The 26,723-nt window shown below is 35.8% G+C and overlaps 5 protein-coding genes across 6 annotated transcripts; 4 read left to right on the top strand and 1 right to left on the bottom strand.

Annotated features, from left to right (window-relative positions):
- Positions 1 to 1,706: 1,706 nt before the first annotated feature.
- LOC125476830 (F-box/kelch-repeat protein At3g06240-like) lies at positions 1,707 to 2,438 on the top strand. The gene has a single exon (XM_048583391.1). The coding sequence runs from the start codon at positions 1,707 to 1,709 to the stop codon at positions 2,436 to 2,438; it is 732 nt and encodes a 243-aa protein (XP_048439348.1).
- A 1,117-nt stretch (positions 2,439 to 3,555) lies between these two features.
- LOC103930258 (50S ribosomal protein L17, chloroplastic) lies at positions 3,556 to 6,072 on the bottom strand. The gene is made up of 2 exons (XM_009339563.3): positions 5,797 to 6,072; positions 3,556 to 4,096 (listed from the first exon to the last, which is right to left on the bottom strand). The coding sequence occupies exons 1-2, from the start codon at positions 6,047 to 6,049 to the stop codon at positions 3,687 to 3,689; spliced, it is 663 nt and encodes a 220-aa protein (XP_009337838.2). The 5' UTR covers positions 6,050 to 6,072; the 3' UTR covers positions 3,556 to 3,686.
- A 964-nt stretch (positions 6,073 to 7,036) lies between these two features.
- LOC103930259 (probable serine/threonine-protein kinase PBL8) lies at positions 7,037 to 10,227 on the top strand. Its single transcript, XM_009339564.3, has 5 exons — positions 7,037 to 7,551; positions 7,677 to 8,147; positions 8,243 to 8,379; positions 8,466 to 8,589; positions 9,671 to 10,227. The coding sequence occupies exons 1-5, from the start codon at positions 7,500 to 7,502 to the stop codon at positions 10,135 to 10,137; spliced, it is 1,251 nt and encodes a 416-aa protein (XP_009337839.1). The 5' UTR covers positions 7,037 to 7,499; the 3' UTR covers positions 10,138 to 10,227.
- Positions 10,228 to 11,332: 1,105 nt separating this feature from the next.
- Positions 11,333 to 12,022, top strand: LOC103930260. 2 transcript variants are annotated; one of them, XM_048582880.1, is made up of 2 exons: positions 11,333 to 11,537; positions 11,636 to 12,022. In XM_048582880.1, exons 1-2 carry the CDS (start codon positions 11,441 to 11,443, stop codon positions 11,926 to 11,928), a joined length of 390 nt encoding a protein of 129 aa, XP_048438837.1. In that variant the 5' UTR covers positions 11,333 to 11,440; the 3' UTR covers positions 11,929 to 12,022. The 2 variants fall into 2 exon arrangements, with proteins under 2 accessions (XP_048438837.1, XP_009337842.2); XM_009339567.3 differs by having other exon boundaries at positions 11,372 to 11,537; positions 11,633 to 12,022.
- A 13,156-nt stretch (positions 12,023 to 25,178) lies between these two features.
- On the top strand, positions 25,179 to 26,449 carry LOC103930261 (protein LURP-one-related 5-like). The gene is made up of 2 exons (XM_009339568.3): positions 25,179 to 25,749; positions 25,943 to 26,449. Exons 1-2 carry the CDS (start codon positions 25,489 to 25,491, stop codon positions 26,345 to 26,347), a joined length of 666 nt encoding a protein of 221 aa, XP_009337843.1. The 5' UTR covers positions 25,179 to 25,488; the 3' UTR covers positions 26,348 to 26,449.
- Positions 26,450 to 26,723: the final 274 nt, after the last annotated feature.

Raw genomic sequence — 26,723 nt, 5'->3', positions numbered from 1 at the left:
TTCATGGTCGTACACTTGAGGATTATTCGAGGATTGCTGGTTGTGGTCAGTGGGAGCATGGCATTTTTTTCTTAGATTCTCGCCGAAATGCATTGTTTTTCGATGTAAGATGTGATTCCATCAAAGATGTGACCTATCCAGTGTTATGTCCTCGTCCTAGAAGCCCAGTGGTGAATATTGTGCCTAGTATTCACAGTTGTACTCCGGGCCTGATTTCCCTCAAACACTATGGCAATGTGATTGACCAAGAACAAATGTTGTTCGGTGTTAATAATATTTGGAATCCGGCGAGTTCAAATGGACTTTGAAAAAAAATGCTATTCAATCAGAAGCACATTACCGGAAGCGTAAATTTATCAACAAGAACATTCTTGAAGTAGAAGAAAGAGTAGGAAGAAGTTTTTTAATAAATTTGGAGCTCCAATAATTAAGCTCCCAATTTTGTTAGATGTTATGTTGCTATATATTTTTACTGTTTTTTTTTTTTTTTTTAATTTGCTTCAAATAATAGAAATATATAGATTATGTTGCATCGAGACTTCAAATTTGGACAGGGGTGAGTATATGTCGGATACGTACTTACACTGTGCAATACTTCCGATACGTATCGGATACTCTATTTGGAGTATCGTCGACTTTTTTAAATTCCGTTGTTCTTCTGAGGTTGGTAGACTGATCGGGACATTTACAAATGGATGTAGCCCCATAGGGCAAGGATAATCATTCCGGCACCGAAAGAGGCGAGGACCAATCTCAAGAATAAAAAAGACTAGACACAATTGTATTTTATTTATGTTAAAAATAAACATTAATGTTTTACTCTTTTGTGATTTAACGTATATGATGAAATATGAACATATAAAATATATTTTAAATAACATATAGTATTTTATTTGACGTATCCTTATCTAATTTTTAAAATTTTACTGTATTGACACACAATATTGTACTGGATACCCCATCCAGGTACATTCCTATTTGCCTGTGAGGAAGGTTAATGAAGGGAAACCGAATTTTTAAACAAAATTTACAAATAAAGTGATGTATCACAATAGAAAATAAGCATGTTAATCAATACTTAAGTAATAATTTAATAATCAACATCCACATCATTTTGTTTACAAAATTTGATTTAGAAATTTGATCTTCTTAATATTGCTGTGAGGAAAGGCTAATTAATTTTATTATCCATTCCACGTGCAGATAAGTAGCTAGCCACTTTTTCCTACAAGGTTAAAAGAATTTTTCAAGGTGAACACGCATTTCGTAATACAACTGTTTTTCTTTCTTTGTAATCGAAACTTCTGTGTACGTTTTGGGTTCTAAACTCCTATACGTCTCGGATTCGAAACTTTCCATGCATATCGAGTTTGAAATCCCTATGTGTTTCGGGTACAAAAGATCAACCAAAACGGCTCAACACAAAGAAAATAAAGAAAATAATGTAAGGAAGGTTTCTTGATTCTGTTTTGATTTTTTGTTCTTTCCTTTTAGAAAACAGATTTTGTTCCTCTTCTTTCAACTGCGACACAAATTATATCTTCCCTATTCCATCCCGATTTTCTTACCTTTCCTATTTCCGAATTCCCTTGCCAATGAGCATGCAAAAGGAGAAAGCTAATCCAAAATTTCCCTATATATGTGTGTGTGTGTAAACGAAGAACACAAATATATTCGACTCAGTAGGATTGGAGAAGTTGGAAATCATGAGAGCCAATATTGCTTGGTTGAAGAAGCTTAGACTGAGACGACGCCGGAAGCACACCAAGTTAACTGACTTACCTTACGAAATCCTCGTCAACATCCTTTCGAGACTGCCTTTAAAGTCACTTCATCACATTCGACGTTTGTCCAAGATCATGAAGAACATAGTTGACGGCCAGTCTTTCGTTACACTTCACACGCGGTTACTTACTGCTACCAATGCTGTTGCTGAAGTACCTCAACTTATACTTATTCATAACATCGGCATGGCTTCTTTAGCGGCAGTACAATTATTCGAATACGATGGCAACTCCTCCTTGAAAGAGAGAAAACATGCAATTGTCTCAGAGATTGGATTCGACGGTTTCAACGCTCGGATCGTTCAACAATTTGTTTTCTGCAACTTGTTTTGCTTTACAGTTGGGAACTTCTGCATCTTATTTGATCCTTTTAAGGGACAAGTTTTACCACTCCCGATGAGTGACGTCCAAGTTCCCGTAGAACACCGTTATGATGTGTACGGTATGGGATTTGATGATTTAACCAGCACCCATAAAATTATTCGTGTTTCTGCAGATATGCAGAACAATATCGTGGCCCAAGTTCTTGTCTTGGGCACAAGCTCGTGGCGGAAGATACGCTCAGTTCCTCCTTATGATTTAAGCTCAACAAATTTATTTGCAAACGGAGATATGCATTGGTTGCTTCAACGGATCGACAATTACTTTAACTAAAAGAGAGCCGTATAACTTCTTTCGACTTCAAGAAAGAGGAGTTCTATTGCACTCCCCATCCTATTCAAACAAGGTGGAATATGCATCTATTTATTCTGAGAGGCTATACGGCGTTTTTGGCCGTCACAGGTACGCATGTTGAGATATGGGCGCTAAAAAATTATGAAAAAAACGAGTGGACGCTTGAATACGCCATAGATCTTCGGGTTCATGGTCATACGCTCATGGATTATTCGTGGATTGCTGGTTGTGGTCAGTGGGAGCACGGCATTTTTTTCTTGGATTCTGACGGCAGTGCATTGTTTTTCGACGTAAGATATCATTCCATAAAGCATGCGACATATCCAATGTTATTTCCGAGGGACCCGGTGGTGGCGAGTAACCCTAGTATTCACAGTTGTACTCGGAGCTTAATTGCCCTCGAACACTATGGCAATGTGATTGACCAAGAACACATCGTGTCCGGTATTTATTCGGAATCTGGCGAGTTGAATGGACCTTCAAGAAAAATGTTATCCAACCAGAAGAACATTACTGGAAATGTAAAACTTTCAAACGGATTGTGGAAACACTCTTGAAGAAGAAGGAAGTCCGAAGAATTTCTTTTTTCTTGAGAAAGTAGCACGAGGCTAAGGCTCCGAAAATGTCATTGGAACTCCTCCTTAAATAAATTTTCTGTTTAGCTTTTTATAAACTAAAGAGTGTCAATAACAATTCACCTTTTTATTACATGTTATATTCACGTTCCCTTTGAATTTTACGCACCCAAAGTTATAACTTTTGGCGTACTCTACACTGCAAAGTGCCGAGTGATACATGAAGGGAAAAACCATCTCGAGATGGATAATTGATAGCTTTATAGGACACTGATGGGATAATTTACAAACATTGAAATGCTAATACACATACAAAATCAACCCCAAGGATCCATATAACGGGGTAAGTTTTACATAAGAGCACTAACACAGCAGAGGTAAGATCAAAGGAAGTAAGCATGAGGAAAAATAAACACACGAAAAACATATCAGATTGCGCCAACGACCTATAAATATGAATTAACTGACCTATCGATGAACCACAGTCTACAGATGTAAAGATTTAAGGCAAAACGCGAGAATGAGCTTAAACATAGGCTGGAAATGCATGCTTCCATAAGAACTAATGCCGTTAGATATTTCATAAAATTCCAGGAAGATGTAAAAAAACGCTCGGACCTACACAAATTCAAAATTGAAATGAATTACAGACCTACACGAGTTCAATGTATGCCATGGGTGCATTGTCCCCTCGCCTTGGCAGAGTTCTGATGATTCTTGTATAGCCACCATTCCGCTCCCCATATCTGTCAGGTACCTCTGCAAACAAAGCATGGACAATCTGTTTCTCGTAGATGTATCCCAGCGCTTGTCTCCTCTTATGGAGAGATCCATCCTTGGCCAGTGTGATCATCTTGTCCACGTACTTCCTCATAGCACTTGCCCTTGCTCGGGTAGTTTTGATGCGTCCGTGTTTAAGGAGCTGAGTTGTGAGGCCTCGAAGAAGTGCTTTCCTCTGGTCAGGAGGCCTGTTGAGCTTAGGAACTTTCCTGCCATGTCTCATGGCAGAAATACGACCACCATTATCAATGATGGTGAAGTTGTGTTCAAAACTCATGGACTCTGCAAGACAGAAAAAAGCATTTGTGGGTCCTGCCAATAGACACCAACTGACAGAAAACATATCTATACAGAAACGTGACAGTAAACAATCTAATGAAAGTAAGACAAACAAAATCCACAACGCAATGCAGAGTGGATTTCACGTTTCAGAAGTCCCAAAACCATCTAAACAGAAACTTGACAGTAAATAATCTCTGGAGTGACAGTAAGATAAACAAAATCCACAATGCAATGCAGTATGGATTTCCCACTTCAGAAGTCCCGAAACCATCTAAACATATCTAAACAGAAGCGTGACATTAAATAACCTCCGGTTGAAACTAAGATACAAAATCCACAATGTAATGCAGTATGGATTTCCCGTTTCGGAAGTCCCAAAACCATCTCAATATATCTAAACAGAATCGTGACAGTAAATGACCTCTGGATGAAAGTAAGATAAACAAAATCTACAATGCAATACAGTATGGATTTCCTGTTTCGGAAGTACCAAAACCATCTAAACATATCTAAACAGAAACGTGACAGTAAATAACCTCTGGATGAAAGTAAGATACAAAATCCACAATGTAATGCAGTACGGATTTCTCGTTTTGGAAGTCCCAAAACCATCTAAACATAAACGTGACAGTAAATAACCTCTGGATGAAAGTAAGATAAACAAAATCTACAATGCAATGCAGCATGGATTTCCCGTTTCGGAAGTCCCAAAACCACCCGAACTACATCGTTGACATAGAAGCTGAACACCAAGTTGAAAATGAACACCAAAAGTCACTTAGGGCCCCGTTTGAAAACCATTTCATTTTTGTTTCTACTTTTCATTTTTGTGCTACAGATAGAGGAACAATATGTGGAAGAAAGGAGGAGTGAAGAAGGGTAAAGGAACAATGTGTATGGAATGAAACAAAAATTGAAGACTGAATACCAAAATTTTAAGTTGTTTTCCCTCCTCACTCCTACCGCCTCCCTTCATACTTCTCAATTCGTCATTTTCACACACTTTCTCTCTATATCTAGCACAAGAAAAGTAAATGACTATCAATGAGGCCTTAGAAATAAAAAATGTGTTGCTACAGCGCAATTGAAGTACTGTGAAGAGAAGGAAAACATACAAAGATACAAGACTGAACTGAACAAAGATATGAAATTGAGCTGAAATAATGCACAAAGATACCAAACTGAACAGAACCAATGCACGAAGATACCAAATTGAACATAACTAATGCACATAGATACCACAGTGTGAGCTGAAACAATGAACAAAGATACATAAATTCCCAATGTAAAAGTCCCCAAACAATTTGAACTACATTCCGAAATCGGAACTCAACACAAATGAATTTTGAAAACTAGAGTTACTTTGGAGGAAGTATAAACAACGTTGCCGCGGATACAATTAAACTGTTTGCTGAAGGAAATGAAAACTGAAAACATTCAAAGTTAAACAATTGAGCTAAATAATGCACAAAAATACTCGATTGAACTAAAATAATGCACAAATATACGAAATGGAACTAAAATAATCCACAAATATACCAAAATTGAAGAGGATAATGCAGAAAGATACCACATTGATCTGAAGTAATGCAGAAAGATAGATAATTGCACTCGAGAATACGAACCCAGTTGCCACCATTGATAAAAACAGAAAATTCAGCAACAAAAGGAAACGGAAGTGACGGAGAAGAGAGTGGTACCGGAGAGGCCGAGGGAGAGGAGCGGGTTCAGGGGAGAGAGACCCGAGAAAGACCCGAATTGGAGCTCGGGTTTGCGGAGTCCGACGCTGAGGCGCAGGCTCCGATGGCCGCACGTTGCCGAAGAAGAAGAAGAAGCGGTAGGAACGGTGAACCTCTCGGGCGGGGGTGGCAACGCCGCCTTCAGAGACGCCATGCTCCATCTGCTGGTTTCTGCTACTCCGGTAGCCGTTGCCAATGCCATTGTCGTCGCCATTGCAAAACCATACAACAATATCTCTGGTTCTGTTCTTCCTGTTTTGTCACTCCTTATCTGGATAACGCCTTCTGGGTTAGTGGGCAGGCCTGAGGGCCCAAATTCAGTCCTTCAATTTGGGCCTTTTTGAACTTTTGCCCCAATTAGTGATTAAGGAAGTGTGTGTCCTTAAAATTGCTTCGGCAAGTACTAAAAGCGTTATCTGATAATTAAAACCTTATTACCATGTTGAACGTAAAAATTTGGAAGCGTTTATAGTTCATAGAATCGCATTTTGGAAAAGCACTTTCCATATAGAAATACTTCCAAATATTTTTTCAATGTGTAACACTTGATTTTATAAAAGAAAAAGTTTAACGTGTTTACCATAAAATAAATTCTAAAAATAGAGCTTATGAATATATATTTTTTTTCCAACAAAAGCAGCATATATCATCTTCTTTTTTTTTTTTTTTTTTTTTAACAAACAATATTATCTATTTTAAGGGATGGGAGAGTGGGCTTTAGGGTAGTGATAATGTGGTAGCACGTATCCTCTTTAGAAAAGGAAATTACTTAAATTAGAGACCTTGAAGTTATCAATCTGTATCAAACAAGCAACAATTTGGTAATAATTAAGATCTTCTTGATAGACCGTTCACTTATTCAATACATATAAATGATTAAACATACCTAATTTTATTAAATTTTTGTAAAATAATATATAAACTATGATGAAAAAACACGATTTGAAAAAAAAAAATGAATGATATTGATTATAACGAAGAAGATATAACTAGAATTAATTCCTCACAACTTGGGGGACAAAGAATTATTGGACAAGGCTTCTCTTGTAGCCCTTCAGTTCTTCAACTTGGGCCTTTCGAGCTTTTGCCCCAATTGGCAACAAAACGGAATCTGTCTGTTAGACATAATTGGAAAGAAAGCAATTAAAACCAAAAGTGGTCCCCACAAACTGTAACAGCGAAGAGAGAGAGAGAGAGAGAGAGAGAGAGAAACAGGGAGAGAGGAAGAGAGAGAGAGAGAGAGAGAGAGAGAGGAGATCCAGAGCCATAGGTCAATCACCATCAAAGCTTCTCCCGTCACAGAGCGTAAGGAGAACCCAGATTTTAAAGCTTGCACCTTCAACCGCCACTGGGACTTGCAGAAGGAACCCATAGTTTCTTTACCCTCTTGGCCCTGTAATTTTCTGATTAAAACCCCATAATTTGCTTTGTCGGTTAAAAAATAGTGATTACTTACTAATTACAGTAGTTAATTAGTATTAGTAAGTAATTAGCAGGTGAGGGGAGGAGGAGAAAAGCGAAAGCCGTTGAAGAATGAGACTCTGCACCACCAGCAGAGTCGGAGAAGCACAACAACTTCATCATCCTCAGCAACTTCTGCTTTTACTTACTGCTTCTGCTGGAAGTGCTTTTTCTGCTACTTGTAACGGTCAAATTAAGTCAAGATGGGGAACTGCGGCACGAGGGAAGAATCAGCTGTGGTGACCAATGCTCAAGGTTGGTGCTTTGCTAGCTCCAGATAACTTCAAAAGTCCAGATCTTTCTGCTTAAATCTTGGGATTTTATGATTTTTCAGCTTTTGGCTTATGGGGTTTGACTTATGGCTTTTTTTGACTGAGCAGTTCAGCAGCTGAGCACTCTGGTGAAGAACGGCGGCGGCGAGAGGAAGCAGAATCACAGCCGTTCGATTTCAGATCTGATCGATCCTTCGACGCCACGCAACTTCGAGGACGCGCGGAAGAATGCGGTACTGTACACGCACGTCATCGCCTTCACGCTCTTCGAGCTCGAGACCATTACTAAGAGCTTCCGCTCCGACTACATTTTGGGGGAAGGCGGCTTCGGGACGGTGTACAAGGGCTACATTGACGAGAACGTTCGGGTCGGGTTGAAATCTCTGCCTGTCGCCGTCAAGGTCCTCAACAAGGAGGGCTTCCAGGGCCACCGCGAGTGGCTGACGGAGGTCAACTTCCTCGGCCAGCTCCGTCACCCCAATCTTGTGAAATTGATTGGATACTGCTGCGAGGACGATCACAGATTGCTGGTTTACGAGTTCATGTTCCGAGGGAGCCTCGAGAATCATCTTTTCCGGAGTAATTGAGCTCTTCGTCTTTCGATTTTTCAGGTTTTGTGTGTTGGGTTTTGGTGATTTGGTGTTGCTAATTAGGGGTTTTGTGAACATTTTTAGAGGCAACTGTCCCATTGTTGTGGGGGACGAGGATGATGATTGCTCTGGGAGCTGCCAAGGGGCTTGCTTTTCTTCACAATGCCGAAAGGCCTGTGATTTATCGAGATTTCAAGACTTCGAATATCTTGCTGGACTCTGTAAGTTGTGTTTCTTGAGTTTTAAGATTCTTTCTGCACAAGAAAATTAAGTGTTAATGATTAGTCTCACTGATTGCATGTTGCAGGATTATGCTACCAAGCTTTCGGATTTCGGGCTTGCTAAAGCTGGACCTCAAGGGGATGAGACTCATGTATCTACTCGCGTTATGGGTACCTATGGATATGCAGCCCCGGAGTATGTAATGACTGGTATGTCGCGTTCTTACATGTTCGAAATTCTTGAATTAGTTAATGTAGTAGTTGGAACATGATGAATATGGATGGTTTTGATTGAATTAGTTGAGCGGGAAAGGGTCTTGATTCTTCTCAGGTAAAGATGAACAACATTTAGTTCTAGTAACTCTAAATTCTGATTGCTTCAGAAAAAAACTGCCAACTTGGGATGATTGGTATCACCAGTGGTAATACCATGTTAGAAACACTGTGCTTGCTATGGAAGCTGTTTCTTTTGACTTTTGTCCTTCACTGGTGAAAGAAAGAGTCAGAATTTAGATTCATTGGTTTTTAAAGGGCAGGCCGCACCTGGTTAGGCACTTCCAAAGCATGTTCTTGGAAGGGGAGATCTAGAGATTCTCTCTTCTTGTGATAAACATAAGAGGTTGTGATAAATCCTGATTTTACGTAGTACTGAATGCTTGGCTCCACTGCACTGTCTGTTGAGATCTTTTCATAAAAACTTGGCTTCTTTAGCAACTGAAATTGATTTCGTAATTGTTGGCAGCTCTATTGCAATTTCTGGCCAGATCTTTTCATAAATGCTTAGAGCTGTACTTAAATTCGTGGATTCTTGTCAGCTTCAATCCACTTTCTGTTCAAATCTTTTTATAACTGCTAAAATTTCATTAAAAAGATAACAATGTATGAGCTGCAGAAATATCGTCATTTTTTGTTTAGGTAGGAATCCCAAACCTTAAGGTACAAATACGCATCAGTAATCAATTCTGACCTGGTTGATCTAAGATTAGAGCTCTCACTGTGATTAACCAATTCATATGCAGTTTACTATTGAAGTGATGAGGAACCTGTTGATCTGACTCGAGAGTTTTGTTATGTCCACTTACCCTGTTATTTCTTCTCTGTAACTTGCTGATTAAAAGTATTTCCGTGGTCCCTTTTTCACTTCAAAATTGTATCTATGAGCGGATGAAGAAATGCCGACATTAGTTGTCCATGTGTTTAGTTTTCTTGTTCACATAATGTAAGGGTATTAATTTGCATGTTTTGTACATGCTTATGTGCTGCTTTTCTGAAATCCATATGAAATGAGCAGGCCACCTAACTGCCCGGAGTGACGTATACAGCTTTGGAGTTGTTCTCCTTGAGCTTTTGACAGGAAGAAGATCTGTTGACAAGACGAGACCAAGCAAGGAGCAGAACCTGGTAGATTGGGCGCGGCCAAAACTGAACGACAAGAGAAAGTTGCTACAAATAATCGACCCTAGGTTGGAGAATCAGTACTCGGTCAGAGCAGCACAGAAGGCCTGCAGCTTGGCATACTACTGTCTCAGCCAAAACCCCAAAGCAAGGCCCTTAATGAGTGATGTAGTTGAAACTTTGGAACCTCTACAAAGTTGCAATGAAGCAAGCGACTCAACTGGCGGTCCATTTGCCATGACCAGAATCCCTGAGTACCGAACGCATCACAGGTTTTCTAACAACGTACGTCCGGGTGTTGTTTGTCGATCTCCCAACCCAAATTTATCGCCAGGAGGTCCTGCAGCGTGCAGAGTTAGATGAGAATGTCATCTGTATTGTATACTTGTATGTGCTTTGTATGAATTATCCCCCAACCTTTTTTGCAATGACAGAATTTGCTCGTTATATATATTATCGTTGTTGAGCATGAATCTCACATCGAAGGAAGGAGGGACCTTGGAACGTGTTTTCACATAAACAATGACAGTAAATCAAGAGCTAGTCTAAACTATTATATATAATTAATGAGAAGGGAATTTTTTGTAAGTATTAGGAATACAAGTCAGGGAGGAAGCCAGAAATTATGTTGAATATGGCATCTCCAAACCATAAACTACCATTAAAATTAAAATTATGTTCAATAGGGCAACTCCAAACCATAAAGTAACATTAACATTAACAAATATGGTTAAATATTTGTACTACTCGTTAGTCGAGACTAACGAAGACAACCCATCAGTATCATCAAATACCACCTCTGTTTATAACCATTTTATCATTCATTTTGATCTCCCATCTGATTTCACAACTCTATAATTTATTTCGGGTCTGTGTATGGGTAATCATTAATCCTGAGTAGGGTGTTGTCAATATTAACAAGATTATGTTATTTCATTTAAGTGTGTTGTATTACTTAGCCTTGTAGTACTATATGCAGATTTTTTTTTCCTACAAAAAAATTTGAGTGGGGGCCTATAATAGCTCCGTCATTGTGTAATGTATTATTTCACGTATTATAATTAGAATGAATGACAAGGTTGATATGTCTTACTTCTAGTGTACGTATATTAACAAATAAAACAAATTCATGTGTTATAAATTAAGTAGAATAGTAAGTCACATAGTCGTATTTTAACTACACATAAAATTTCTCGAACAAAAAAAAGAATTCAAATTTGTATACAAGAGAAGTAAGAACATTGCTTAATAAGAAGGAAACTGGACCTATAGTTTCCTTATTTTATATCTTCCTATCTTTAAGTTTACTTGTTTCATATGTGTTCTTTAAAAGTTAAATAACAGCAACCTTAAATTTCTTCTCTAATAAAAACTTCTCTTTGTTGCCAACCGACAAAAAATTGAGTCAAATCTTCACCACGATTAACATATACACCCAAGTAACCCCAGATTCCATCACTGTCGACCATTTTCATAAAACTTCCACTATATATACATAGGAAAAGTCTAAGAACCAAAGAAAATTAAAAAAATATATCCACTCTCATTGTTCCACTTCCCTCCAACAAATCTCTTCCTCCACTCCTTCCCACCACACACAAAGTTTCATTCTCCAATCATCTCTCTCTCTCTCTCTCTGGTGTGTTTGCTTGGCTAGCTACCAGACATGGACGACGCCACGAACAGTAACACCATAAAGTTGGTGGTTTTCTTAATCTTCATCATGGGGCTGCTATTAACCGTTAACCCTGCATCAGCAACTGGTAAGTTAACTAATTATATATTTGAATTTCTGCAACAAATACTTAAGCTTGATTTATATACAATCGCATATATAATTACTCTTTTTATCATGCAGTAGAGACGTATGAGCCAAACCTAAACCAATCAACAACAACGGAAACATTTCATCCCGCCTGTTCGACGGAGTATAAGCTATTGATCGATGGCGTGACTAAAACTCATCACGATACACAAAGGCGGCGGCTAGCGCCGTATCAGCTATGCTTGCAGTGCAAGTGCTGTTCAGCCACAACCTGCATCTTCATGCCTTGCTGCTTCGGCATCAACTGCCAACTCCCCAACAAACCCTTTGGAGTTTGCGGTTTTGTCCCCAAGACTTGCAACTGCACCAATTGCACAACTCCTGATTGATGCTATATATATATATATATTTATAAATTCTAGCTAAGCTAGCTATATATTCAGGTCTCATCTTTCTCTTTGAAAATATATACATCTTCTGGTATATACTTGTGTACTAGATCTTAGCAAGCCCATATTTGAGTCACACCAGTTGCCTCTCACAAGCCAATCAGGTATTGTCATTTGAGAAAGTTAGGATGTGTAACCATGTGTGATTGACTTATTGTGCTACAATAACACATTATAGGTAAATTTTCAGATTAAAGTGAGTGAAGGTAATAACATGTAACAAATTTGAAATTTGAGAAGTGCACTCTATTTTGTCCTATATATTTTACGTCTAGCCTATTAGATCTTTTCGCCGGCCAGCCAGTTGCTTGAGTTCCGCTGGTACGGCGCTTGACCGGAGGAAAGGAAACATCACTACACAGATTTGAAATTAGGGTTTTGAGCCGATGGCTAAAATACAAATGACAACCTTGCACTATTTGAGGCTTCAGAGGGTACAGATTATTATTCGATGTTTAGAAAATCTTAAAACCAACAAGTTCTTGTATAAAAACATCATGTTGTCACGCACCCACGTGGGCAACTTGTTATATAATGCTTGAATATTTGTACATGCATCGATCCACACAGTTCCACACCCATCACACATATATGATATATACTTGTTCTTGTATATTATTTTAGTACATGGTTGAATGGAGATGAATGGCCTTATATATAATTAAGTTTTATGAACAGCAGTTTTATTGTTTGTTGAGTGTGTTGGTAGGAATTAATTATGCTCATAATCGTTCTAATTTTGTTTGAAGCTCGTTTTGTTAAAGGTACATTTATATTTTTATAGAAATGAGTTGCACTTAACAGTGTTTTGAAGAGACTCAGGCATATATGCAATAGAGGTGTGAGGCTTAAAAAAACAACGTATATATGCACCACTTCCGATTGAAAGACAAATTCTCGTCATTCATGCAGCTGTGTATGAATTCTATGATTGAATGTCATTGCAAAGAATCTCTCCATATGAGAGATCCATTCCAAATAATGTAATACTAAAATTCTACAACTCCCATTAGAAAAAAAGTGGGTTAACTAATGAAAGAAAGATGGAATCAGATCTATTCTTAAAAGAAAGTGCTACCCATCATGAAATTACTGACAAAGAAGAATAGTACATTTCAGGCTTCTCCATAATGTTACAAACCCTTTTAATTTCTTGAAAACGCTTTTATGTAATATTTGAGATTGTTTGTAGGAGAGCTAAAATAGTTTTATAACAATTAAAAAACACTTTTGTGATTAAGTTTGGTAAATAAACTTAAAAGTATGTATGGCTCATCGAAGCAACTAGCGCTTTGATGTAGATTAATGAGTGGAATAGATTGAAAAAATAAAGGCGCAAATCTGGTAGCAGGAATGAATGTTTTGTATGTTTGGACTCTAGTGCCTGTTTTGGGCCCATAACTCGTCATTTCAAACTTCTAAGAACAAAAGAATAACGAAAAAGAAAATAAAGCCATGCATGCAGACCCATTTTGAGATTTTAAGAGCAGTGTGTGAAACTTAAAATGGGGCTTTTCGCACAATTTGACATGATAATACTAATGAAAAAATTTATCAAATTACTATCATAAAGGCTATTGTAGTCTCATTCAAGGTTCTAAAAGGTCATTGACGGGCAGCAAGTAGAGACCTAACGTTTAGGCGTGTGGGCGACATCTAGGCGACTTCTAATTTTAATTAAATTTATTATATAATATATAAATAAATCTTTATTAATACTTAAAAATATATATAATTATATTAGAATACATAAATTAAAAAATTAAATGACATATGCACATTCTCTTCCAAAGTTAAAAGTCCTCTTATAAAGTTAGAGTGGGTAGTATTGCCCCATTAGTTTATAGTCTGAACACCGAAAAAACAAAATATTGTGCCTTTTATTTCCTCAAAAAACAAACCGCAATACTTATCTTTGGTGCTAATGGACGTTATTGATGCTTACATCTTAAGATGATTAATGAATTATAATGGGACGACAAAGACCATATTGATAATATATAGTAAACGAGGATTGCTTTTGCAAATTTTAATTAGCTGACTATTTTGTTAGGTCATCTCCCTAATTAATTAAGGTACCGAGCTCATCGTGCCTTGTATGTTCGAATCAGATCGATCAAGAGAATGACCTCAATTATATATTTAAGCTAGTGATTTTAGCACTCATTGTTTAGTGTTTTAAATTACTTCAGTAAATGCAAAAGGATTGTAAAATGCTCAATTTAAAGTGAAGAACGTAAAATATATTGACAAAACGGCTATCTGTAATATGGATTCCTTTTGTCTATCCGATCCCTAGTCACAGTATACTACTATAGTAAGGTTCCTTTCAAAAGCAATTAGCATATAGAGATGGGACAACAAAAGCAGATTGCTGCCACCAGTTTAATTGTCACCGCTTATTTCAACTTTAAGTACCAATACATATTCTCATTAGGGATAATAAAATTTAATTATATTAGGGGTGTTATCAATTAATTATTGAAAGTGTGTGTATATCTGATTTAACAACATTAAGACATTCTCTCGTTTGATTTCCAGTAAAAGGATTTGTTAATCCAAATTAATGAAGCAGGGTAATATGCTTAACTAATTACTGGAATAATCTAAATGTCAGCATGGTTATGGAGAAGCAAGTCAAATTAGCAGTTGCACGCTTCTCACTAATGTTGTCACTAGTTTACTCTTCCCGCTCTCCCTGTTTGGGTTAATATTTGAATATTGGGTTTGAATGAAGGAAAGCCCAAGGATGTCAAATTAAAGGAAGACTTGCCCGAAGCACCAGCATCAAGCCCAGGAGCAAACTGAAACCTTCTCAGCCAAGACACAAGCCACGTATCTATAACTGAGGTGACAAGTGATTGAGACTAACCTACTATCAACCAAAAAACACTTTCCAGTGGCATTATAAGTAAAAAAGCTGATGACTCACTACTCTCCAAGAGCTTTCGGGCAAGAGCAATGCCCCAACCCTCGGGCCAAATCGCCTATAAAAGCAAAAGGAGACAACAAAGTCAAGGACACTTAACCAATCAAACAAACAAGCATACAAACTCTGCTCTCAAGCCAGTTCATACTCTTCAAGCTTGAAATCAACTCAGATTCAGTCTCTTTAGCAATAGTTTCCTAATAAAAGCTATCTTTTGTCTAGTATAAAAGCTATGCTACCTCCCTTAGTGTTGTAGTATCGATTCCCTTGTGTAAACCTGTTTACCATCCATCCCTTTTAGCATACAAACCCTGTAAACTTAAAGAGAAGTGGCTACAAGAAGTTCAACCTTACCAGACAAGGTGAAATCTTGCCCGAATCTCTTTGTTTGTTCTTTGAATTAGTAGATCTATTACTTAATGCATTCTCCAGCATGTATTCAAGTTATTTCCACCTGTTTTCCTATTTTAACAGTTCCATTTGCATATGGATCTGGTTAACTTAATGGATATGTTTTCATTAAGAGCAATTTGGAAACAAATAAATGGCTTAAGGGGCTCTGGACTCCCTCCATTCAAACATACATCATGAACTAAAAGTCCTTGTTTACAACGCAAGAAAAAGAACTTAATATAGACTTAACCCATCTGTGACAATCCTTTGATAACAAGAAGTTTGAGTAACTTGGGGCGCAAGTAATCGACTTGAAACACACTTGTTCTACATCTGCTATACTGAGATAGCAGTGGCACGCCTAAGCATTTAGTTAGTTTTCATTGCAAGTCTCAAGGCCTACACCTAAGGCCCCACAAAGGCACCATTCAGAACTAACTTCAAGCTCTTATTGCAGCACACAAGGCAATCAAGAGCCTGATTACCAAATATACACGTCCAAAGTGCCAATTCTTTGGGGAGCTGTGCTGAGGTCCAAGGACCTTCTTCAGATAAATCTTTGCCCAAACACTCCCATCAACATCACCACCAAAGTGGGAAAAGTTAACTAAAATTGAAGAATTAAAACGAAAGTAAAACAACACAAATTAATTCGGGATTAGACTAATATACTTATCCTAATTTGGGTGCACAAATTAACACGATGTGATGCATATCTCGATCAGTTGTGAAACCTGAAACCAGCAGCTATTCTTATAATTTCGTGAGGTTGCTGGTTAAAGGTAACTGTTTAAAAAAGTAGCAAGTTAGTAATTGAATTTATTTTTATGTTAAGGTATTTTTGGTATTTTATCTATTATGGTTTTTTAGCAAGATAAAGACCGCTTTCCTATAATATACTCGGGTTTAGGATTATTTTCCTTTTTTTTTTAACTGTTTTTCCATTTGTTTCATATTTAGATCTTTATAAATACACCTTTGTAAAATTCTAACAAGATGTTGTCCTTCTATTATGTATGTAATTATCTTAGTATATTTATAACGTTCTTCTTTATTTCATGTCTTATATATGTAACAAAAATCAGAGTTTGTAATTAGTGTTTCTTCTTTCTGTCCTTTAATTTGTTAAATGATATTAGAGAGGTGTGATCCCTCTAGAGGTAATTCGCCTTTGGTGTCTCGTTCTTTCTTTGGCTTTTGCTTTCCCTTCGGTTTGTTTTCTTTAGTTTAGATCTTGGGAATTTGTGAGTTTTCGTTGTGTTCCTATTTTTTATTTGGCTCCCTTTTTGGTTCTTTGGGCTTTTGCTGATCTATTTTTTCCTTGCTTTTGCTTTCATGTGTCAGTTTTCATTTGTTTAATTTCAAAGTGGGAATGATGAACTAAAAGTTGATGAACGAAAACGAAAAAATAACACAAATTTAATACCGGATTAGAGTTATAGATTCATACAATTAAACACGATGTGGTGCATGTCTCCGTCAGTAATTAATTCTTATAATTTTCTTTTTAAATTGATCAGGTGCGGCTATTTTTATAATCCTGAAAGCTGCAGCTCTTCTAACTTTATCCAGGTGGCTGGATAATGGTGAAATTTACTTAATGGGGCATTACTCCGATTACTCTCACCAGTCACCTCCGTCAAATAGTAAAAAGGCTGCGCTTTCCCCAAATATTTTATTTTATTCCGACCAAAGAACAGTTATTAGTTTAATAATAATACGTATTATCCACTATAAAATTGTGAAACGTTGTTAATCGCTATCCGTACGGATGCCACTCTTGCCTTAATCTGTTGCCGTATTTGAAGAATCCGGTGATCTAACTCATGTTGAAGTCTTACCACACATGTGTTCGCTTTAGGGTTTGATTATTAGGTTTAGTATTATATTTTCTCCACTTTTATTTCTTTTATAAATATTTTATATTTTTAAATTGTTGAAATTTTTATATTTTTAGAAACATTAAAAATAAATTAAAATCTTCTAATTTCATGCATCTTCTAGTTCCAATAAATCTACTTAATATCTTCTAACAAAAAACTAATATATTAACACACAAATATATCTACATGAAGTATGACCCTAACTTAAGTAACAAATATATATATATATATATATTATATCTATAAGCGAGATATGAAACCTAACTAAAATGTATAAAAGCATAATATACCTACAAGCCAGACAGATTAATCTATGATACTGATTGATTATAAAAAAATTATCTGTCATATAGGTAGATAAATAAAATTTACCTATGATATAGGTTAATTATAAAAATTAAAAAAATAAATCTATAAATGGTGTTTAGAGCAAGAAGAAGAACAAGAAATAACAACAAAAAAAGAAAAAAAAATTAAAGAGATAATTAGGAAGAAATTTATTTTTTATAATATTTCTTATCACCAAAAAGATAATTATTGATAATTAAATACTTCTAAACTTAGGGGATTTGACTTATTTTAATAAACTGAACTATTCTTGGCTCAAAAAATTGAACTTATATCAAATTTTTCCTTTAAAACTTAACTAGGATAGGGATTGGATTAGACTTATGGTAGAGGTCTTCTAAGTCGTGTTGGATTATAATTATCAAAGACTAAAGTGTATAGAACTCTGTATTGGCATGAGGATTAGGTTAGACCGTTAGAGGCTTTTGAATTGAGTTGTGGCGCTCTTTTACGTACGGACCTCTATAGCTTATGTCACTAATCACTATACATACAAGGGGTCCCTGCACGCCTAACATACGCATGAAAGTCACAAACTTGATCCCCATTAATTGAGTCGATAGCATAAAGGTTAGTAGCGTGTAGAAGTTTCCTTGAGGTTCAAGCAACCAAAAGCTTTCATCCATGCATGGCTGCTCCAGGTTAGTAGCGTTTTGTTTGTTTAAACCATTCAGGTCTAACAACTCAACCTAAAGTACTGAAGCTTTTGAATTATATTGGATTATGTTAATGTTATGTTTAATTACTATTTAGGCCACTCACGCCAATATATTACATAAACATTCATATATATCGTGTTTACACGTATACCATATCTTATTTTAATCTTAGAGGAGAAATTGATCCAACCCTTTTCAATTTCTGTGTCTGCGTTGTCATATCTCCATTCTCCACTATTCCATTACCATGAACCCGCGTGACTTCGGGATTTCTCGTCATGAAGGGATAGTTTAGTTAATATGCCATGCATGCACGTAAAAGAAGAGGAAAGTGTCATTTGGCTTGAACTTTTCGAATAATACATATTTTTCCGAATCCATTTTCATATGATATAATACACTTATCTTATAGATTTAATAGATGTGATATTGTATTGTGATTGATATATGTAGCGACCTTATTCATGATACCAAATTCATAATCTTTGTGAGAGTTTTAATAAAGAATACATGATCCATAGGTAAGTTACATGATGGTGTGTGTATACACACACACACACACACACACACATGAAAATGATATTGGACAAATTTTTTTTCTCTTTATGCAGACTCCTATTTATATGTTAGGCTTAGTTGGAGCTAACTCTTAGTTTAATTTTAGACCATAAACTCTCATATTAGTTTCTTTAGTCCTCGAATTTAACAACATGTTGCACCCTTGGTCATTTTCACTAACTCCGTCTATTTTTTTCTTAAATTTAAGTATATATTAAGAACTCAACTTAAAACTTAGAAAGAAAAAAAAAACAATGGAAGAAGCTAAGATTAAATAAAAGATTATTAAATAATAAAACTATAATACAAAATGAAATTGAACTATAATTAGACAAAAGAAAATGGGTAGACTTTAGCAACTCTTAAATATTATGCAAATGCAATTTCAAAGTTGGTAGGAGACTATGAATTCTAGCATTGTATTCCAATACCACCTTTTAGCTTTGTACTTAGCATAACATAAGAATAGGATAACAATTTACCTTTTTAGAATTATGTAAAACTTTTCTCCGTTTAAACGTTGGTGAAATAATTGACCCTTTTTAAAAACCCCAGAAGTAACTGGCCCTATTTAGACACATGCTATATACTCAAGTAAAAAGACGACATCATCATCATCTTCTTATCAAGTATGGTATACCAATATAACATGGATGTCCGAATTAAAGTAAATATTAGTGGACGGGGAACTCATTGGAGAGAAGCCGAATTTATGCGTGTATATGGGAATGGGGTATATAGATCGATGGCTGCTTGTCACCAAACTTTTAACCTTTTGAATTAATGGATGTCGGCATCCATTTGAGAGGCTCCCTTTTTGTTATTGTTCTATACGTACATGATAAAATAAAAAGAAATGTTCTTTAGGCATAAAATTAACCACATTAGTAATTAATTAATATTCTAATACATATGAATACCACATATATATGATAGGGCCTTGTCTTTTAAAAAAAAAAAAAAAAAGTTACCAATGTGATTAATTTTGTGTTTCTAACTAAAATTCATTATTTATAATAATTATAATTGACATAGAACTAGAAGAATAACTTAGATTTGGAGAGTTTCAGCGTGAATAGTGATTTCCATATTGTTAGTTTTTTTGCATTGAAGAGTGTGTTTGGAGTTTACAAGGTTCGCTTCCGGTTCAAAATACTTTTCTAAAAAGAGAACGACGAGACTAATAAAACTAATCTCTTTTCCACGACATACAATGAATTTCAGGCGTTTAATAACGTTTAGTGGGTCAAAAACAATTTTTTTTTATATTTATTTTGGGTATCTTCGTAATCTTCCTTTTTATTTAATTTCACTTTTCATTTTATTTTATTAACTATCAAAATGAGAGTTTGCCATTTAGTACTACGATATAGTGGTATTCGTCTTCACTTGTAAGTGAAATGTCTTAGATTTCGATTCTCGCTAAAGGCAAACTTGAATCACATTATTACTAGTGACACACCCGGACCCGGAATGTTCACTTGGACTCTGAATTGAGTTGTGATGGCCAATACCAGGAAGGTGACGAAGCCATAAATTGTAGTGATATGAAAAATGTGAGTAAATTTAAATCTAAAAGTGCCTAAATGTAAGAGTGCGCTAGTAAGTGGGAATGACCCCATTTCACACGTGATGTCAAAGCATAAGTAAAGTAGAGTATAGTAGACTGAGAATTGTACCATCGAACGTAACCTCCTATACCAATGTTTGCCAAGAATCCTTGTCGATACGAAAGCTTTGCTACTCAAACCTGGAAGGGCAAAAAACAAGGGTGAATGGGCCTAAAAATAAAGCTTTGTAAAAACCTTTTCGAAAACATAATAACCCCTCGCCGTAAAAAAGTATATTTTCCAAAATATACATACTACGTATAGTGTGAAAATACTTACTGTAGCCTGTAATATCTCAAGAATTCAATAAGTCATAATATTTCGTAAATAAACGCCTAACGTTCAGTATCGTGTAATCTCACATAAACAAACATCATATCAAGTGCTCATCGACATATGCTGACACTCGAGTTCATGCAGAGATATTCTGACATGAATAGGATTGGGTGTAATAATGATTTACGCTTTAGTACTACAATCATGTGAAAACTGGCGCTATGCGCATCACATACGAGTCCTAATTGCCTATAACAATCTAGGACAAGACTGGCACCTACAATGGATCCAAAGTGAGTGTGCGGTGCGATATGAACATACACGTGAAGCCTAGCCTTAGCCCGGTCGAGTATAATACTAGTGGAGCACACGATGAGCAGTAAACATAAATAGAAATATGCACGGTAATTCGATAATTCTAGTCTACATAAAACTATTCATAGTTGTAAATCTGATCAAGGTATCCCCTTAAAGAAAGCTTACATGTGCATCCCGTAGGATTATTTCCCAACAATACGACATTTCTTATAAATGTTAATTTAATTTTGGCATCACGTAGAAAATTCACTATTAAGTATATATGGAAACTAAATAAATATATGTATAATGTATAAAAGAAAAGACCCACTCACAGATACTGGCGAAGTCGTAGCCATTCAGACCTAAGTATAATAGAGACTCATTAGTAAAACTTAATCAATACGTTTGAATTTGGAGAAATAGACAGCAAATTCGAAATCAACGAGTCGAAATGCACTAAGAAGGGTCCCGAGCAAATTTTGTAAAAAGTAAACGACAAGTTAACAGTTAACCCTAAAAAGTCTATTGAGTCACCTTAGCAGTTAACTACGTTAAAACTTTGGAATTTCACTAAATGGATGTCAAAAACGGACTCGGGGCGTCTAAATTAACATAGGATGGCCCATGGATCAAGTTTTGGGCTAGTTTTATTTATTATTATTATTTTTTTAAATTGAGTCGGGTCAACCCGGTTGCAGGTTGTTGGATTTGGCCAGAAACTGGGCAGCGAACCAAAGCTCTGTTCGAGCTCAAAACTCAACCATTTTCAACGAAATAAAAATCAAAATGAAGCTCGTGAAGTAAGGGTTCGAAATATACCAATGGGAGGGGGGCAGTGGCTGGAGTTGGTCGGAAATGGCCTGCAAAACTTGGATGGTTCGCTGGAAAGCTGGGGCATATTTCCCCGAGGTATTTCTGCACCAAAACACGTTCATTTTTCACATGGTAATTTAGAAATCAAGCCATCTCATCAAGAGGAAGAGAAAAGGCGGACCTCGAGGTTTACCTAGGCGGTAAATGGTGGAGTCACGCTGGAGAAATTTAACTCGAGAATGACCTCTCCTCGGTCCGTGAACACCTAGAGAGTACAGATCTCGAGTAAGGGTTTGGGGTTTGGCGGCTTGTAAAGTCATGGTGGTTCCATGGTCTGGGTTGTTCATCGTGAAAAATGGCAAAAAAGGTGGTAGAGAAGCTCCGGCGTGGTGAAGCAAAGAAGGGGAGAGTTAGAGTGAGAAAGTGAAATGAGGGAAGGGAAATTATGGCAGTCGACGGTGGTGCTTGCCAAAATGGGTGAAGATAGCGATGGAACTACGTCTCATAGAGGAGGGGAGGAGTCTGGGAGGGAAAGAGGGTACTTCGGGAGAATTAGAGATAGATGAGAGTGTGTGTGTGTGTTTTTTTTTTTAAATAATAAGATGAAAAAGAGAGGGAGACACGGGGGCAAGGGAGGAGAATGGGGTGTGGGCCCTACTGCCTCACCAAACAAGACCACAAAAGATAAAACAAAAAAAAATCCTCTGTAAACATGAAATTACTAAAACGCCATTTTCGTTCGTAGTTTCATAAAATTTTAACCGTAACTCCGATTTCGATTCCACTTGCGCTCACACGTTCGTAGCGACGAGTACTACGATAATATGCTAGGAGAATGGTTCATACATGTTACGCGATGACAGTCATTGAAAGTCAAAGTCATTGCCTCAAGGGGCATTTTCGTCAATTCACTCTTTTAAAAATTAATAAAATTATAAAATTAGGGACGAGTTGCCACAACTAGCCCATTGTGAGGCTTAACCCACTCCCCCATCACCTTATTGTAGATAATATCGATTGTTAAAACATAGAGTTTCTTTCATTTTGTAGTGTAATAATTTCATATCCCGCCTTAATCTATAACTTATGATGTATCAAAAATTCATCATGAAAACCAAAATTGACTAATGATTTTAGAAAAGTTGTAATTTTTTCAATAGAGACATAAATATTATCAACACATTATAGTGATTTGTTAGTGATTCAGTGACTCAAAACAATGGGCACTAACACTAAGCAACTTGCTTAAATCTCTAAAACCAACGATATTATATTAAATAATACATTCCCTTAATCAAAACATTTCTTGTGTACTATTTCCCATGGTAATTAGTCCTTTTTTAAGAGTTTTTTTTTATGAACAATTAATCGGCTAACTACATGTTATGAATCACGACACACAACATCAGAACAAGAAATCTCTTGTTTTCCAACTAAATCCCACCAAAATATATTCTTGGTTTCGAATAATATTGGTCATATAGAGTAGCATATAGGCTGTTTAGCTTATATAATATCCCAAATTGAAATATACAAATGGGAATGATTGGTCCAAAGTTTCAGTATGCCGACAAATGGAGTCAAATGTATGCATGAAGTTTGGACTAATGAGCAACAAATATTTTTACTTGGGGCATAATTGTTTGAATTAGATCACTTTCATCATGGAGTCCATTGATCTTAAGCCAGATCGATCGAGGTTTATACTAATCATTATTTATAAAGCAAACAAGACAGTTCGTCCCACTTTGTATGGCTTTAGTGCCATTGATGCATTCTTTAGGTTCATGAGAAACATGAAAATTGATGATGTTTGCTAATTTATTCACAAAGCCAAATAATTAAAATGATTGCTCTGGCCTAACCCCTCGACCATGCACTTAATGTGCCCCCCAAAAGATTGAACATTACAACTTAAAAACATTCACAAAGCCAAAATATAATTCTACGGTACCCTTTAGAAAAAGTTATCGATATCATTTGTTTTAATAAATTACATTATAAATGTCAAAAGTTACCGTCTAACATTACATAATAATGGTGAGGTTTATAAAATGGTATTGTTTATTACACTACTAATGTCGATTATTAATTTTTATTAATATTTAATTTTTGTTATATTAATAAATGGTAAGGCAATAGTTAATAACACATACTAACATAACTATCATGGGATGGCTCAGTGGTTAGGGATGAATTTCATGCCTGTATTTCATATGGCACATCCTAGGTTCGATTCCAGCTGGTATTCGTAAATCATACGATGTGGCCAGGGAGGACTAAAATACCCCTACGGATCTTCTTGGACCCAAAAACAATCAATTTTCATGACGAAGCCACTAGCTACTTCCTTAAAAAAACACATAATAACATGCGAAAAATTCAAATTAAGCCCCATGTATTAAAGTACCAGATTATGTGACAACAAATATAAATTTACTATTTCAAACAACCTGTAAATATATGTAAAGTAGGTGGGCTGGTTACTGGTGATTTGGTGAGGTCAGAGAGTCTTGTCAATTGTATATAAATAATTGTAAGTTGCAAATAAAAATTTTGAATGTGTTCCTTAGTTATCAATATTTTTTGATTGAAATTTTATTTATTTTTAGTTTTTTATCGAAGTTCCTAAATTAATGTAATAGTGTAAGTTATCATATTTTTTAATTAAAAATTAAAAATTGAAATTTTTATTTGTTTATATTAATGAGATTTTAAATATAACTCATAATTTGTGGGATTAAAAATAATAAAATACAAATTAATACTCTCTATTATAGTGTGTGTGTGTGTGTGTGTGTTGGTTGGGGGGGGGGGGTGGTACATTCAAAATTAACCCAAAAAAAAATTTTATTGTACCAAAACATGGATACGTTCTCCAAAACATAGAAAAAAGAAGATATTAGGCTTAATAACGTTAGTAAATTAATGAAAAAAGAATGTACCCATATAAGTTTAAATATAGATTAAAAAAAATTAATGGATTTTATATTAAAAAAATTGGGTATATTTTATATAAAAAAAATTGTACATTTTATATTAAAAAAGGGATACATTTTACATATAACAAATTGATATATTTAAAAATGGGTACATTTAAGATTAAAAAATTGAAAATTATATGAATGGGTACATTTAAGATTAAAAAATTGAGAATCTTTTTATAAAAAACTAATGGTACAAACTTATTCTAATTTATTTATTTTTATTTTATAAATGTTTGAATTCAAAATTAATTAGGAGTTTAATAGAGGTGTGAGTATTAAAACCCTAAATCAATTACTAATTTTTATTTTAAAAAATATGTAATAAACATGTAAATTCATTATCACGTTAATGCTAGGGACTTCAATCAAAATTTGAAAACTAATAAGGTCTCAGTCAATAAACCTTAGTAACCAAGGACCGGATATTAAATTTTTCAAAAAAAAAAAGAAGGAAAACAGGCAGGCTCCATAGAATATTGCAGCGTTAAAAAAGTTGGGGACCTACGTAAGAATTCTTTGCTAACCACTATGCTAGACAACAGAGAACACAAAGCTCTCTCTCTTTGTTTCGACGTACATACGTCCTCAGAGTCTATACCAAATTCTATATATAGGCTCCTGCCTCTATATATACACACACATCTTTGGACATAGTTTTATTCTCAAGTTTCAGACAGCAAAACCAAAGCTAAGCCATTTGTCACTACTCATATTCCTCTCTACCATCTCTCTAGCTAGCTAGCCATGTCGAGGATACATCCAGCATCGGCGTTGAAAGAAAGGGTTCATCATCAGGTGGAAGATGTTCATGCGCCTCCGTCTGTGCTCACCGTGTGGAAGAGATCTAGCATGAGTTTCCAGGGAACTGATGGATTTACAGTGTTTGACGATCGCGGAATACTAAGTTTTCGAGTAGACAATTATTCGAGGAAGAGCTGTTGTGTTAGAGGAGGGCTTGTCCTCATGGATGGAGCTGGAAGAGCCTTGCTAACCCTCAAACCCCAGGTAATTATTTGTTATCAAATCCTCCTTTTAGTGTAGTATGCATGTTTAGTAGCCAATACAAAAAATAATAAGTCGAACTTATATGTGTTAAAGCAAGCGTGAATTAGATAAGTTGACCAGAGCAACATGCTCATCTCTCTATATATTATCTGGTACATGAAAGCTTATTCAAATCCATTTTTGTAATGAACAGATGTTGAGCTTGCAAGACCAATGGAATGCATATAGAGGAGAAAATGGATATGGAAAGAACCCTAAATCCAGCAGAGTCTTCACCATGAAAAGTGGATCAAATCTTTTTGGCAGCAGAAACAAAAGTGAAGCGGCTGAGGTGTTCATGGGAGGGCCAAGTCCAAATAATACACCAGATTTCAGAATTGAAGGTTGTTTTGGGAGAAGAAACTGCAAAATCAGAGATCGCAGTGGAGAACTTGTTGCCACTGTGTCTAGAAAAAGAGTAAATAATTCAGTCTTGCTTGAAAACGACGTGTTCAGCTTGGTGGTGCAACCTGGATTTGATCTTGAATTAATTATGGGTTTTGTAATGGTTTTGGATCGGATTTCTGGGAAGAGATTTACACCAATTTTGTGTTCTTGATTTTACCTTCTGATGTACAGAAATAAACCCATGTAAATAGGATATTTTCTAAGGAAAACTAATGAAAAGAGCTTAAAAGTTTTGAGTTTTAACGATAAGGATAAAATAAAGGGTAAAGTGAATAGTACCAGAATTGACTTTTTAGTGTAAAAATGTGATTTTTTGTTAAAGTAAACAGTATCTAAAGTTTTTCGTTAAAGTTTCTTATTTTTTACCCTACCGAATCTCATATTATGTAAGGGGAGAGAGCAAGCAATATGAGCCATCACTCCAATTTTCTTTTATCTAAATAAAAACTTGTATCTAAATGAAAACAGAAGTTTGCGTATTTGAATTAAGTCAACTGGCCATGACGGTTCCTTTTTGCACTCCAGTT

Source organism: the organism of the source record quoted next, unplaced genomic scaffold, assembly GCF_019419815.1.
Source record: "Pyrus x bretschneideri cultivar Hongxiangsu unplaced genomic scaffold, Pyrus_bretschneideri_v1 Contig2, whole genome shotgun sequence".
NCBI lineage: Eukaryota > Viridiplantae > Streptophyta > Magnoliopsida > Rosales > Rosaceae > Pyrus > Pyrus x bretschneideri.
The sequence above is the reverse complement of the archived record's forward strand: the minus strand, read 5'-3'. Positions and strand labels throughout refer to the sequence as shown.